This window comes from Rhinolophus sinicus, linkage group LG12, assembly GCF_036562045.2.
Source record: "Rhinolophus sinicus isolate RSC01 linkage group LG12, ASM3656204v1, whole genome shotgun sequence".
Classification (NCBI taxonomy): domain Eukaryota; kingdom Metazoa; phylum Chordata; class Mammalia; order Chiroptera; family Rhinolophidae; genus Rhinolophus; species Rhinolophus sinicus.
This window is the reverse complement of record NC_133761.1, coordinates 46658639-46675790: the sequence shown is the minus strand read 5'-3', so window position 1 is coordinate 46675790 and position 17152 is coordinate 46658639. Positions and strand designations below refer to the sequence as shown.

At 51.4% G+C, this 17152-nt stretch overlaps 1 protein-coding gene across 1 annotated transcript in view; it reads right to left on the bottom strand.

The window, feature by feature from the left end:
- GPR137B (G protein-coupled receptor 137B) overlaps positions 1–17152 on the bottom strand; it is a 36083-nt gene that overhangs the window by 12008 nt on the left and 6923 nt on the right. Inside the window, exon 2 of the mRNA XM_019746998.2 lies at positions 9499–9548. Within this exon, the coding sequence (XP_019602557.2) occupies positions 9499–9548 (50 nt within the window). The remainder of the gene's footprint in view (positions 1–9498; positions 9549–17152) is intronic.

The window sequence follows — 17152 nt, the reverse complement described above, 5'->3', positions numbered from 1 at the left end:
CAGGATTCAAATTACAAACTGGCTACCAATTGTGTCCCCGCGAAGGTACTTAGCGCTCGGAGCCCCATTTCCCGTCCCTGGGAAGCTGTGAGGATTGTCTGAGCCGTGGATGCTCCCTGCGGAGGACAGACTCAGAGTATGGAGCATGGGCCGGAGTCAGCTGTTTTCTGGGAGCCCGAAACCGTTCTGCACTCAGGAGGGGGTGCAAAATCAGCCTGTGTGAGCTTCACCTGAAACTAGACTAAATTATACTTACCTTACAGGTTGTCTTCGCAGACTGAAATGTTTATAAAGGGTTTTACCCAAAAAAAGTCATGGGTGAAGTGGGAGTTGGGTAGCACTCTCTCGTACCTGGGAACCCTCACTCCTGGATGCTGGGGTGAAAAATCTGCCACAGCGCCTGGCCCAAGGCTGAACGCTGCCGGCTGTCCTTGTCACTGGCCATTTTGACCTTGCAGCTTCTCAGAGCCACACACATCCTAAGTGACCTGTATAAGGTCTATATAAAGACTTCTCAGATTTGCTAACACAGAAATCAGCAGCCTCAAGTTTCTCTTAAGCACATACCATATTTCCCTTAGGCAGATGTCTTCCAGAAGACGCACAAATAAGGAACAGGCCTGCTGGGCTCAAAGCCAGACTGGTTTCAGCTGAACGTTTGTAAGTCCAAAACCAAGTCCAAGACCATCAACTGGAAGTGGTTTTGAAGCTAGAGAGTGATGTCTGCAAAAGCCATCACACACGAGGACAGGGAAAGCTGGATTCTAGTCCCAGCTCCAGACACGAAGCCACTGACAGGAGCTCACAGGGTGAGGGAGGGAGGGACCAAGAGAGGGGCAGATGAATGGCTGCAGTTTTATTTCCTGCCCTCAGATGTCAAGACCATATAATAACCCCCCACGTACCCCAGCTAATTTGAATGGTATTTTATGTCTCGCAAATCATAATTTACTATCCACCGGGAAACTCACTGAATTTTCAGAGCCCACATTCTGTCAAAGGAAGTTTGCTGACCTCACTCCACCTCATCCTTCAGATCATAGCTCAAATATCACGTCTTCCTAAAAGCTTTTCCTGACTCACCCTGCACCCCCTTACACACACACGTGCGCGTGCACACACACACACATGATCAGGTCTCTGACATCTGCTTTACTGGTCCCTGTACTTTAACCTCACAGACTGGTCAGTTTATAATAAAGCACATGGACACGGTCTGACCGACACCACCTCCTTCCTAGGTGGTAAGCTCCAGGAAGATGGAGACTTTGGCCCTTCACCCTGTCTATCCACATTGTACACAGTAGGAGCTCAATAAATATGTCTGAGAGAGAAGGAGGGGGGATGCAGGCGGGGGGAGGGAGGAAAGACCCCAGAAGCATCACACTGGATCCCTAACCAGGGTGGTCCTTTACTTTCCGGTAAACACTCCATCGCCTCAGCTATGAGACCGTCCCCCTTTCTGGGGGAAACACCTGAACTTGAGGAATTACATCTTTCAAGGTGGAGAGAAGGGATGACAGGCTCCTCCCTCTGCAGCCCTGGGCTGGGCGCCGCTGACCCCTCCAGCCGCTGCAGAGGTAACAGGATGGAGAAGATGCAGCGCAGGTGGCCAGGAAGATACGGGGGCGGGGAGGGGGGGAAGGACAACATGCACAGAACACAGCGCGCAAAGCATGATACGGGCAAAGGTGGAAATGCAGGCAAGACCACACTGGGTTTGGGCTGGCGAGTGTTTGCTGGACCTGAGCAATCGCAGGGGACAGACGGGGTGACAGAGAAACTGGAGGGGGCTGGGGACCCACAAGGTGGATAAGCACAGGAATGACACATGTGGCCATGTCTGCGTTTGAGAAAGATGATTCGGGGCAGAGTGGAGCATGGACGGGATGAAAGGACTTCAGGCAGGAGACACGATGGCCCGGGGGCTGAGGAGGGAGGCGTGCCAGAGGAGTGACAAGGAACCGGTGGGACCTGGACACAGGGTGGTGCCATCAAAGGACATGAGAGACGCAGGAAGGGTACAGGGTGGTCAGAGCCACCCCAGGGGCCCCTGGATTGTGCCGCGTGCCGTGGGGACGGGCCGTGCTTTACAGTCTCTGAGATGCGATTTCATGTGCAGTGATGCACTCAAAGCTTTTCAATCAGAAACAATTTTTTTTGGAAAAATAAACATGAATTACCAGGGTCAGGTTCTTTTACAGGACGCGCTCCCTGGTCAAGGCCCTTCCAACCCACCTCACTGTCTCACTGAGTGTCACAGTCCCTGCAGGTCCCTCTGCTCGTCCCGGCCAGCAGGCCCTCCGTCTGTCCACTGCCGCCCCCATCACACGTGCTATTAGTGTCCTTCCCAGCACATGGGTACACGGTTCAGTTCTGGGTTCCTGGGTTCCAGCATCTCCCACAGCCGACAGCTCAGGAAGGGCGGCCTCATGACTGTGTCCCCAGCGCAGAAACACCACGCTGGGCTCAGCCTACCCGCCCGCACTTCCTGTGCAGGACACACATTTTCCCACTGCTAAGATCAGCATCACCTCGCCACGTGGAAAACTACGGCCAACGCAGGAGTGTTTCCTCCAGGTCACAATCAGGGAAACACGAAATCTGCCTGGGACCGTGGGCCACCAGGCCAAGCTTCCACCTCCTCCATGGACATGAGTTGGGGGTTCCGTACCTGCTCGCAGGGCTACTGAGAGGCCAGGGGAGAACACACGGGGGGCACTTAGCACAATGTCTGGCTCATGGTAAATGACTGTGGCTTTTATCTGTTCTCTCCCACATTTCACAGATGGGGAAGTCGGGCATGGAGAGAAGGACAAAGGCAGAATCATTTGGGAGTCACCGAAAACCTGCATCCTAGTTCCTTCAAAGCCCTATTTCTTACTGTTTTATTATCTGCTGCACTTTTGTGAAGGGCGTGGGTTAGAAACATTCAGAACCCTCTGGAATCAGTCCTGTCATGTCTGGGCCATTGCCAAAGTGTACACACATTTCTATCCACATGGCAGCAGTGAGTGTCTGGAAAAAGCACTGTCAGGACATCTAACTTTTCCAGATGACTTCTCATGGGTCTGGTATTAAATGCTACTGTGGATGTAAATTCTTATTCCTTTTTCTTTATTAAGAAAGCAGTACATGACCGCTGCAGAACATTGGGACAGTACCGCGAGGGTGAAGGGTGAGAAAACCAGGTGTAACTTGCACCCGGACGGGGTGGCTCCCCCCATACCGCCCCCAATCCCGCCCCCCCATGCCCTTCCCAGCTTGGGTTTTCACACCAAGCCTCCACCCTTGCCCTCGCCCCGCCTTCACCCGCCTGGTGTGAGAGAGAGCTGTGTGTCCTCATGTGTGACATGGAGATGACACCCCTACCCTCCTCTGGGAGGACGCAGTGGGCCCTCTGCCTTCTTGTCCGGCTTTTTCCCCTGTCCTCACCCCACAGAACCTCTCATCAACAGCAAGTCCCAGAAAAAGGCTTCCCCTTCTCCCATCAATACTTCCTCCACAGGGAGTCACCCTTGTGACCAGGCTGGGCTCTGCTCTGCTCTGTGGTCCTACTGACATTCTCTCGGGCTCCAAGACCTACTCACTACACTCAAAGGTGCAAACTGGCTGGGCCGCCATCTCCCCGTAACCGTCCTGGAGCACCCCCACTTCCTCCACAGCCCAACATGCCCCTCATTTTCACTCCCCTCATTTCCTCATCTGAGCCTGTCCCTGGGGAACCCCTGGTTCCTCTTCGTCTTCTTCCTTCCCCAAAATGTTGACGTCCGGAGCACTCTCCTCCACACCCAGTTCCTCAGGAAGTATGCTCAGTCCTACCGCTTTACGGACAGCTTTTGTACGACCATGTTCAGAAAGCTGTGTCTTGAGCTACTGCCTCTGTCCTACATCCAGACTCACATTCCAACCAGCTGCCATTGAGGCCCTGTCACCTCAGCATGTCCACACTCAGCTCCTAATGTTCCTCCTCCAGTTTTCTGAACAACCATAATTTCCACCGTTAGCTTTTCAGGCTGCTGACTGTAAAGATCTCTAAAACACACACACACACACATCACACACACCACACATCACACACACACATCACACACACACCACACATCACACACACACATCACACACACACCACACATCACACAGATACACATCACACACACACACATCACACATACCACACATCACACATACCACACATCACACACACACATCACACACACACCACACATCACACACACACACATCACACACACCACACATCACACATACCACACATCACACACACATCACACACACATCACACACACATCACACACACACATCACACACACGCACATCACACACACGCACATCACACACACGCACATCACACACACACGCACATCACACACAAATCACACACATCACACACACCACACACACATACCACACACATCACACACACATCACACACACACACACATCACACACACACACATTACACACACACATCACACACACACATCACACACAAATCACACACATCACACCCACACATCTCACACACACATCACACACACACACATCACACACACGCATCACACACACACATCACACACACACATCACACACATCACACACACACACATCACACACACACATCACATACACACACCACACACACATCACACACACATCACACACACCACACATCACACACACACACATCACACACACATCACACACACACATCACACACACATCACACACATCACACACACACACACACACACACACATCATGCACACACATCACACACACATCACACACATCACACACACACACCACACACACATCACACACACATCACACACATCACACACATCACACATCACACACACATCACACACACATCACACACACATCACACACACACTCACACACACACACACACGCACTTCACACACACACATCACACACACATCACACACACATCACACACACACAAATCACACACATCACACACACCACACACACACACCACACACACACCACACACACATCACACACACATCACACACACATCACACATCACACATCACACACACGCACATCACACACGCACATCACACACACACACATCACACACACCACACACACACCACACACACACACCACACACACATCACACACATCACACACACACATCACACACACACATCACACACACACGCACATCACACACACATCACACACACGCACATCACACACACATCACACACACATCACACACATGCACATCACACACACACATCACACACACACCACACATCACACACACACACACCACACATCACACACACACATCACACACACACGCACATCACACACACATCACACACACATCACACACACATCACACACACACATCACACACATGCACATCACACACATCACACACACCACACGCACATACCACACACACATCACACACATCACACACACATCACACACACACGCACATCACACACACATCACACACACACATCACACACACAAATCACACACACAAATCACACACACACATCACACACACCACACCTCACACACATCACACACACCACACATCACACACACACACACACACACAATCAGTTGTCAATCCCACAGGTTCCTTATTCCCACTCTCCCATCTGCGCCTCTTTCCCATCTCACCACCACCACCCTGCCCCACGCCTTCTGACCAGAACTAACGTGAGTGTTCTAATTCACCTCCAACCTGAACCCCACCCCGCACCCTCCCTTCCCCTGCACTCGTGTCAGCTCCATCTATGGCGCCCCGTGTGCTAATTAGGCCAGCTCCCCACTGTCCCCAAAGCTCTCCAGGCATCCCCACCTCCTGTCTTATACAAGCGGATCTTTCTGCTGAAAACCTTCCTGCCCCCTTGACTTCAGTCAAGTCCTACTCCCCGAGCCTATAGGGCCACCTGCTAAACAAAGCCTGTTACTGTCTTAAAGAAACACCCTGTGTTGTGAGACTTGAAACAATATGAAAAAAGTACTTATGATCCAACATTAAAAAGTCAGAAAGCAAAATTAGAAATGCGACAAAACACCAGCTCTGTCTTGAAAAATGTATTAATAAACCTACAATGGGATATGTCACTGTATTCCCTTAGAGCTTCAGGAAATTTGTTCTACTTCTTTCCACATGTGTAAATGCACAAATTTCTATCTTTTTCTATTTTATAACTTTCTCCTAATGACCTTACATAATTTTTGTAATGAAAAAGAACAAACATAAAACTTAACTTTTCCCCCTTGGCCTGCAGCTCTGGAAGAAAGCGAGGGCTCTGGAGGGTGGAGAGAGAGTTTTAAAGGGGAGGGGGGCAGAACAGACCTTATCAGAAGGGTGTGTTTCCATAGGAACAATGTTTTGGACATTGCCCTAAAACTACTACTTTTCAACCCAAACCACAGGGTCAAGATAAATAGCCCAGATAAAAGACCAAAGCATAAGAAAATTAGTGGGACCCCAGCTTCTGGGAAGACCATTTCACTTGCGAGACCAGAAGGATCCGCGTCTGGCTGGTTAGCAAGCACAGAGCCGAGGCAGCCCCCATGCCCCACCCCCAGACACTTGTCCTCTCCTCCTCAGGACAGGAAGTGCTGGGCTTGGGTCAATGTAATGTCACCACCTCCTACCATGCAGGGACAGGATTACTAGATTGTCTCAATTTCTCTTCCAACACCTTAGATTTCTTATAGAACAGGAAAAGCAAAGCCCGGCTCATTATAGCTTTTATTTTTTTAAAAAAATTGAAGATAGAGGGAAAACAGTTTCAAATGTTTAAAAATCAAAGTACTCTTGTGCATTCCCATGCCCAGTGTTCACATTTCCTGATCCAAAGGTTAAAACAACATAGACCAAGAAAGAGAAAAACCAAACCACATGGACAGCAACTCCAATAAAACTCAGAGCCAATGGATGTGTTAGTGAAATGGGTGAAATAAAGTGGTTCTGGGCTGGGCTGAATATAAACTATCTTTAGAAACACAGAATTGCTACAGGAGCAGCGTGGGGTGGGAAGTTTCCACTAGTTCTAGACTAATGGCTTGTGATTTGCTGCAAGGTAGGGAAGCCAGTCCATCTGAAGCATCTCAAGGGATAAGCTGTGGCCTGAAACGTTGGCTGTGGCATCTGACTTAAGAGAAACGGGGACTGAGAGGAGACTACAGATGTGTGGAAACACGAGAACTCCCAGGATTCCTTCTCAAGTGGCCACTGAGTTATCAGAATGAGTCAATGGGCTTCTCCCATTGAAATCTCACCCTCCTGGCTTCAGGAAGCCCTTCCCTTCTCTGGCCCAAACGTTTGACCTTTAACATCTGGATCCAACTGTGTTTCTCCCGCTTCTCTCTTCATCTCTACAAGACCCCTCCCCGTGAAAGCAGTTACACACCTCAGCGTAGCCTGTCACGTCTACACTTTGGTTTCAGGATCAAGTACCACCCCCGTCTTCTAACCTGACAGACCCCGTCTCCCTAGTGCACAGAGGTTGAAAACTTCAGTCTTCCTTTCTGACTAGTGCTTTCACAGCACACTTCTAGAAGCTTCCACACCTTGTTACCCCGGCCTCAATCAAGCATTTCCAAGATAAGACCGGCTCCGCGATCCAATCAGAATACTCTCCCCCACCCCTGCATTCATGCATTCTCTGCTCCCAGGCCCCCCTTCCACCCCCCCACCCTCTACTGACCCCCATTTCGGGTCAGGGGCTGGTGGGCCTAGGTTACCAGCAGCGCGGGGGAAAGGCTGTTTTATCAGAGGCAGCAGGACTGTCTATTTGGACTACTTGCTACTTGAAACTGCCCTCCTTGGGACCAGCGCCATTTCATGGTGGGCTCTGAAGTCCCAGCCGAATAGTCTAGTAGAAACACGAACCAAACAACCCAAAAAGTAGTGAAGGGAGACGGCAAGATCAGGTGAAAAACAAACGGCACCAAGAGTCTCGTTACCTGGATCCTGGCTCCATACTGTCACCTAACTTTCTGAAGTTAAGTTTCTTTGAATGCCAAATGAGGATGAAAATATATACTTCCAGAATTTTAACTAAAAAGTCTGTATAAGTTTAAGGTAGATATATACAGAGGGTGCCCCAAAAATGTATACACATTTTAAGAAAGGAAAACTGTATAAAATTGTAATACTCAATATATGCCCATAAGGAAAGATGAATACAAGTCATGTGTGGCTTCTGCAATTACAAGAGGTGCTCAAAGTGGTTACCATCAGCGTCCAGACACTTCTGATTACGGCAAACTACTGCTTGAGCAACGTTGACCAAAGTGTCTACTTGTATACATTTTTTTGGTACCCCCAGTATACATAAAATTTAAAATGCATACATTTTGGAATATTTTTAAAGCAATAAAATAATTAAATTTTAACTTTGATTCAAGAAAGTGACGAAAGTCACCTTTCCAGAAATGTCTGCCCGTGGCGCGGAGCTCTCCTGGGCAGGGACAGCAGGACACCCGCCTCACGCCCTGGGATGCCTGCTCTCCCTTCCCCCAACCTTGGCCAAGTCTGAACTCTCTCAGCCACTGGTTCTTTGCTGCTGGGGGTCACAGAGCTCTACGGAAATCTGGGAAAAGCTATAGGCCCTCCCCACAGGAAAAACATGCACATGCACATCTGCACATGAACTTGGCTTGTGATGTAAATCGCCCCTTCTAGACTGCACGCCTCTCCTGTCCCGCAAGCTCAGGCCTCTCTTCCTCCACCAAATTCCTGTGACTCCCACGTCCACAGAGGCCACAGCAGAAACCGCCCACGCGCCTGACACGTCACAGATGGCACTTGGCCTGATTCTGAGTTGCTCTGCTGTTTTGGACATCTGTACAGATGGAGCGATAATCTTTCCAGGACACAGACTCCATCTCTGCCTCAGGGTGCCTGAGTGCTACGACGGTCAAAAATGTATCTGTTGGACGTGGGCGGAACTGCAAAGCAGCAGCTGTGTGGCGAGTTATGGCGACTGCACACAGACCACGCAGCTCCGGAAAACAGCCTACCGGCAGTCGGCAGCTAGGGACCAGGGGGGCCAGGACACCAGATGGAGGGCGGGGCCGCAGGGACAAGGCTCTGCCACAGCTGCACCCACACCCAGAGGGTGGGGAAGGGATGCCCGGCCACATGCCAGCATCTTCGGGAAACCCTCTGCCTTCGGCTGAGGCCCTTTAGTTCACATGTGCCTCTGCCAGCAGCGTGCATCAATTTTATTCCCCACTCTTTTCTCCCTGGTTATGAAGGGTACCAGGCTCTTGGTTCTAAACGAGGTAGACATGCTGCAAGACCTCGAAATCCTGCTTCCACAAGCCAGCTCCATGCGGGGCAAGCAGGACTGCTTCGGGCAGCCCCCGGAGCGCTGGCGTGTGCCAGCCCCAGCTGCAGAAACAGGCTACTGTGTGAGCCTTTCACCCGCTTTCTCAGAGAAAAATGCCCCCGGTACTTACCGGTATTTGAGTAATTCTGGAGAATATTTGGACTTGGCTTTGAAAATCACCTGCAATGACAGAAAAACATGGTAGGTTGGGGATTCAGTAAGCTGACACCAACAAGCTGATATCACCGCTGAGCAGTCCCCTTCCCTTCACATCCAGGCATGGGGGTGGGTTTCTGAAACGGAGTGTCTGCTTTGTCAGAAAAGTGGTAAGGCTAAATGTTTTTAGGCTGTGCATACACGTTTAAAATGAAGGTATTTTAAAACGTTTAAAATGGTTTTGAAAGAAGTAAAGGTATTACTGGTCTTCTCTGATTTTAAGATTTGTATTTGGGCCCGTACTTCCCCTAGAGATAAACCGTCCACCCTCACTTTGTTAGAAGTTTCACTGGCACCAAAATAACGGAGTTTGACTGTTAAGTGTCCATCTCTCGGGCGTCAAACTGGGCCGCACAGTAAAATGTCTCTGGACTGCGGACACACACATCAGTTACAGGACAAGTGCTGTGTGCTTGCGGGTAGGTCTCCAGACCTCGGGAGCCAGCACAGCACCAGCCTGGGGGAGCCTCGGAGAGGAGGGGGGGCCGGGAGCAGGTGTGAGCTCCAGCCCCAGCCAGTGGGCTGCTCTTCCCAGGGTGTAGGGAGCTTGGGAGGAGAGCCCTGGCGGATCGCGGGGCCGGGGGCTGGCTGAGAGGCACGTGCAGAACAGTGCTAGGCTCGTCCATTCGCCATCCTAGGTCCCTGGGGTTGGGAGCAGCACTGGGAGAAGGAGAGAAAGGAATGGAAGTGCAGAGAAGAGGACGTCTTTCAGATGATCTAGTATCAGCAGGGCTGCACCCCAGTCTTCCTAGCAGATCCTCCTGCATCGGGTCCCAAATGTGCCCTCGGCCGCAGCCTCTCCCGGTCCCCATCCCTGTCTCCTCACTAACCCCCAGCCATGCGCCCCCCTCAGCTCTCTTGGAACTCAGGATTTGCTCAGCTTGCAAATATCTAACAGGAGAGACACACTGCTCGAGGTGGAAGTACCCGAGTTGTAAGGAGTGACGGGGTGGGGAGCAGGAGCCTGGTTCTGGGGGAGCGGAGCAGGGCACAGGCTGCTCTGGGACCCAGGGGGGCACATGGAGGTCGGGTATCGGTGCCCCCTTCTCTGAGGAGGAAGCACTGAGCTATCAGTTTCCTCCAGGGACACTGGAAAGTCACCCCAGGAAATAACCTGGTGGATCGCAAGTGCCCGGCCAAGTGTGCTGATGCAGCTGTCACACGGGGTGGGGACCCTCTGTGTGACTCCCTGGGCCCCGTACCCAGAAGACACAACATACGCAGCAGGAGCAGCACCTTCCCTTGGGAGCCTTTGAGAGGTGTTCTCCTGAGACCCTTCAGTGCACTTCTCAGGCTTACATGGGCACCTTGTTAAAGAGCCAAATCCCAAGGCGCCACCCCTGTGGGCGGCCGGGGCAGCAGGGCCCAGGAATGTGCATTTTAAGAAGCTCCCAACCGTGTGATTGGCAGCAGGCCCCAGGACCACCTCTTGAGAAATACTGACCTAAAGGGAACAAAACTGCCTGACCTGATATTCTTGAATAGCTTTGCAATCACTGATATAAAACACACTGGAACAGGTGACTGCACTGGTCAGACGACACCAAAGAGGCAGGAAGGTGCTGAAAACACAGACCAGCAGCTCGTGGTCCACGCACAGCCTCGCACACACACACTCACGCCTCAGGACCTCAACCCACAGACTCAATGATGGGGGACAGGAAGGGTCTTACAGACTTTATAGAAAGCAAATCTACCGTTAAGAAAAGTCCCCCTTTTAAAACATCATTTTCAGAGCTTCACAGGCGAGCATTCCAAACTGACGGGAGAATTAGTTGGTTTCTGACACGAGTTTTGTCTCTGTCCGAAGTCCTTTCAGAAGCAGGTAGGAGGCAGGGAGCTGCACCGTAAATAAGTTAAAATACCTGGTAATACAAACGGGTGGCATGAGCACAGGGCCCTCAGTCACAGGCGTCCTGACTTCACCTCCGACAGCCTCCCAGGGGACTGTAGGCAAGTCACATCACCTTTGGTATTTCTGTGCGGCCCACAAGGAACAGAAAGGTTACAAACCAGCCTCTCTCGGGAACAAGGAGTAGGCGAATACGTGACTGCAAGTGCTATTACGGACATGACACTGCGTCATGTACCGCGGCCCAAAGCTCTGACAAAAACACTCTCCGGCTGCACAGAGCTTGGGGATCTCGCTTTTAATAACCCAGAGAATTCTTCACAGGCATCAAAGTGAGGAGAACAAACTACCGCATTTTAAAAAGTTTTGGACCTTGTCAAGGAAATATGCAAATATTGTGTTAGTATTTCGCCATCTTAGTGGGGCTCATCAGTGACAGGGGACTTCCGCCATGTCACTCCGTTTACTCTCACTGGCCCAGGCCTATGGCAGCCTCGCCCGCACCCCCCATGGGACAGCGACCCCCACCTATGGACTCTGCTCTGTGCAAAGCGCTGTGAGGAACGAAAGAAAAACATGACCAGTCCTGCCTTCACGGGGCTCACAGTCCTAGTGGAGAGGAAAGACGTGGACAGAGGAAACAACTGGAGGAGATGCCAACCAGAATGCGCCAGCCGCAGCTGGGCAGAGCCCAAGCAGCGGACCCCCAGGTCGTGGGCTCAGCCTCCTGGTGACGTCAGCCCTTCTGCGCTCCTTGATCACATGCCGCCCCAGCTCCCAGGTCAGGAGAGAGCGCGGGTGGGCCCGGGTCAACCGGAGGCTCATCAGCTCCCAGCTCACTCCCACCACTCGGTCAGCGTGGCGTCTTCCAGGCCTGGGAGCCGCAGAACGACATACCCAGCCAGCCAAGAGCTGCAAAAGCAGGTGACACTCCTACCTGGAAGTGCCGCCCCCCTACCCACCATCCTCCTTTATAAATGAAACGAGACGTTCCCGGACTTTCCTTCCCACGACCCCTGGCCCCAGCAGCTGGTCTGGCAGTGGGTGGACTGAACGAAGTCAGACGTAGCAGGACGACCTCTAAGGCCAGCCTGGGCCCCAGAACGTTCCTCCGGGGACACGGTGAAGAACAGGGGTCCCAGCCAGGACTGTCAAATATCTGGTCCAGTATTCAAGCTTCATGAACAGTCTTAGGCTTTGCCCCAACCATTCCACTTGTAAGGAAGTATTCAGAGGCAGGACTTCTCCAGGTGTTTCCACAGAATTGGGAATCAACATGGCTGGAAGCCAGTGTCACGTGATCAAACAGATCTGGAACTGCTGGGCTAAACAGTTTTGTTCCCTGCAGGAATTCCCAGAGCCTTTAGAAAGCTAATGTTGTAAATCTCTAAGCGGAACATGTGGCTTATAAGCAGCTGCCCAAACTTATTTGGCCATTTTAAGTCTTCCTAGTGAGGGTCCCACGGAGCGGAGTTTGGGAACAGATGGAATGCTCACTGCAGCCTCAATACTAGTAACAATGACGGATAAGAACCACCCCCCCACACAGCAAACAAGAAGCAACAACTTTAAAACCACACTGAGCCTTTGCCCCATGAACTGGGACACCAATCCAGTAGTGCACTGAGCATGAGGGGTCCCTGGGGTTAGGGACCCGGAAAGGGACCCAGAGCCCCCACCCCACAGAATGACTTGAGCAAAAACAGTAGGGGAGACCCCGCAAGACTCAACCTCTGACACCATTAAGTTCACACCCCTGCCTGGAGGAAGAGTCAGCCCGGGGAAAGGCTGGTATTAAATAAATCACTTGGTCCTCTCTAAGCTAAAAGCAAAGGTGGTAACAACAGGAAGGTGAAAGCCTGGACCGTGAGTTGGAAAGGTTCTAGCCAATCATGATCATCTGTGGCAATTCGAGGTCTTGCATTCACCTGGGCCTATGCGAGCTGTGCTTGGAAACACTTCCTTTATTCCTCAAGCTACTCCTTACCCTTAAGGTCCTCAAAGTCGTATTTCACTTCCTGGCATGTCAAACTGATACACGTATGTAACTACATATACATATATAAATGTGTATGTATATATATTTAATTACAGTATATAACGTCTATCTTCATAAACTACATACATGTCTGGACCGAGTTTTCAAACAAAATAATCCGAACTCTCGTACCCACCCCACCCCATCCGTGTTCCAAGAGACTTCCCTAGAGACTGATTAGGGCCCAGAGCTGGAGCTGAACCTCCTGGGCTAAGGCCTGCGGACCTCTTATTGGGCTGCCCGCCTCCTACAGTCTGCACTGGCTCCCACTGAGCCCACCAGGCTCGGCTGGAGGAGGAGCCGGCTCCTGGGAGGAAGGCAGACAAAGACTAATTACCACTTCGTATCTCAGCGCTACTGACAGCACCGGCTCTGCCACTCGATACACAAGCAGGTCCACAAAATCAGACAGGCTGCCACAGACAGGGACAGGGTGAGTGCCGAGGGGACAAATGACGCCAGGTGAGGATGCCGGGTCACCACATTCAGACTGCTGGTGTTCACAAGGTTCCTCTGACAGCGAGCACGCCGTGTGGTCTCAGGAATTGTGAAAATAAGGAAAAGCTGGTCCCTGAGCCCAAGACACTCACAACCACACACAGACATGCCCGTGGTCCGAGGAGGGCAGATGTGTGAGCTGGTGTGGGGAGGCGTGGGAGGCGTGGGAGGCGTGGGGAGGCGTGGGAGGCGTGGGAGGCGTGGGGAGGCGTGGGGAGGTGGGGGGAGGTGTGGGGACGTGGGGGGAGGCGGCCCAGTCCTTGACAGGGAGTCCGGGGGACAGTGACGTGGGCCTAGAGCCCTGCAGTAGCAGGAGAGGCCCAGCTGGTTCTTGGGGAAGCTTGATGAGGAAAGGAAGTGAGTGAAGGAAGGTGCAGGCCCCACCCTCCCCTTCCCATCTACCCCGTCTGTGAAAACACCAGGATTTTCCCAGAGTCCCCCATGGTGCTGAAGGGATGGGAGGGGAGCAGGACTGAAGACGAGAGCGGAGAGAAGCAGCCGCTTTCCCCAGAAACTCCTGTCCTCTCATGGCAATAAGGCCCTGCTCCCAGGTCACGCATCCCTTCTGGTCTCAGCCACATACCCACTGCATTAAAAGTCCTACTTAGAACTAAAGCCACTGAGAGGAAAGCTGGTGACTTTCCTAAGATGTAGTCCAGGTTTGGGAAAGACACGTGCGTGATCCTGGCTTCTCCCATTCCTGTTCCCAGGCAGGCCGGGGGGAAGGCTGGAAAGCCCGCTGGCCCCCCTTCTGCTCCCTCCTTGGCGAGTCGGGGCTCCCTCGCCCCCACTGCGGGCACAGGCAGAGCCCTCAGCGACCCCCGGCCCTTCACACCACCTGTCAGATGACGCAGAAAGGCCAGGGATCAGTATGTGACGTACTTGAGCAGGATCTAGAAGCAGCTGCTGACCTCTGCCCCCGTCCCCTTATAAATCACTGTCCCTGGATGTCACTGACTGTTCCCACCCTTGAATGCCTGCCTGCCTGTTTTTCTCCCACTAATTCAAGTTGGTTTTCACTGTCTCACAGTCATTTTTCCTAATGTCATGTTGGCTGCTTCTGTCAGAAACATCCCATGCTATTCTTTGTGGATATGACAGTGTCCCTTGTGCATTCAGCAAACTAACAAAAGTAGCCTCTTCTGTCCCAGAAGCAGTGTCTCTGACAAGTAAACGAAGCACTGTGCATGCAGACATGCACTTTATTCACAACTTCTCTATGTAGCCATTTTGCTTTACAAATCCCCCCACAAAACACGACCCATGTCTCCACGCCCTCACTTCTGTGCCATCACTCCCTGAAGTGCTGCCCTGCAGACACTTCCCAATCCGCCCACTTTCGGAGGCTCCAGACCCCAAAGCTGGCCCCCTGGCCCCGTGTGCTGGGCTTTGGACTGTGGGCTAAGGGTCTTGGAGTAACAGAGCAGGTCCGAAACTGTGCCAAGCAGGCTGAAGTCTAATGAAACCAGCACGTTATTTACAGTGGCCAAGACGTGCAGGCAGCCTGGGGACCACAGACAGAATGGATAAGGAACATGGGGTGTACCTATATTAATACAATGGAATATTACTCAGCCATAAAAAAGAAGGAAATCGTGCCATTTGCGACAACATGAATGGACCTAAAAGACATTATGCTAAGTGAGTCAAGGAAAGGCAAATACTGTATGGTTTCACTTAAATGTAGAATTTTAAAAAAATAAATGAATAAACAAAAATAGACCCATAGATACACGAAACAAGCTGATGGCTGCCAAAGGGGAAGGGGGTAGAGAAGATGAGTGAAACAAAAAGAGCTGTCCCAAGAGATCAGGTGATTTCACTACAGGTAGTAAAAAAGGTTTTTAAAAAGGAAGACATTGAGCTACATAAAAAAGAAAGTAACCAGTATGTCTCTACTCTAACACACCCAATTTTCACATGTCTATGTAGGCAACTTTGTTTGAAAATGTTACAAATTTGTGGCAGGTTTTAACTTTATTATAAAACTTGTCAAGTCGACACAAAGAAACCCCAGAGCAAACACTCTGTACCCGCCAGTAGCTCCGCAAGCTATACACTAGTGTCTGCTCCAGTGTGTCTTACGTTTAATAAATAAAAAGACACCCCTGAAGCCCCAGCATCCCAGGAGCACCTGGTTCTAACCCTCCCTCCTCCGCAGAGGTCACCACCACGTGAATTTGGTGTTATTACACCCAGGCAGGCTTACACTTTCACTATTTATGAGCACATTCACAAACAACATACACTGCATGGTTTCTCACTCCATTTCAATGCGTTCCATCCCCTCCTGCAACTTGTTTGCTCACCCATCCTGACACATTCGCTACGTGTGGATGCTGAAACACACAGCTCAAGGTCATGCACCGTCACCAGGACCCAGGATTCCACGGTTCACAGTCCACAGCTGTGTCCACCCACAGCACAGAAACATCTAGAGTTGGTTAAGAGTGTGGCCTCTGGAGCTTGCTCACCTAGACTTGAATCCCACCTCCACCAATGATCAGCTGTGTGACTCTGGAAACGTCGCCTAACCTCTCTGTGCCTCAAGTCCCTCATCTGCAAAGTGAGGTTCCCACCTTATGGGTTTTTGTGAGGAGGAGGCGAATTGGATACCTGGGGCACTTAGGCAAGCGCCTGGCACCTCACAGACGGGAAGTGCTTGCTGCTATTCGTCCTGTGTGTGTTCTCACCTCACAGACAGAGAAGCGCTTGCTGCTATTCGTCCTGTGCATGTTCTCACCTCACAGACAGAGAAGCGCTTGCTGCTATTCGTCCTGTGTATGTTCTCACCTCACAGACAGAGAAGCGCTTGCTGCTATTCGTCCTGTGCATGTTCTCACCTCACAGACAGAGAAGCGCTTGCTGCTATTCGTCCTGTGTATGTTCTCAAACCATTTCCCTTCGTGCTCAGCTACCAAACTGTGAGCACAGACGCTTTCTTCACCATACAAGGAACCTTCGTACTCAGAAAGTTAGGAGCCACTGATGCACTTGCTCCGGGGTTTCCTCTGTGCTGCCCACTTCCTGACATTTGGGGGAAGTTTTGCAAACCAGGGCCTGGTGTCCCGGGAACAGTCATTAGCTGCCTCGGTCTGTGTCTCCATATGCTAAGTGCCATCATTCGCCAGGGCAGGGCGACAGGAGAGCCCAAGTGGGGACTCCTCCCTTTGTGCAGCC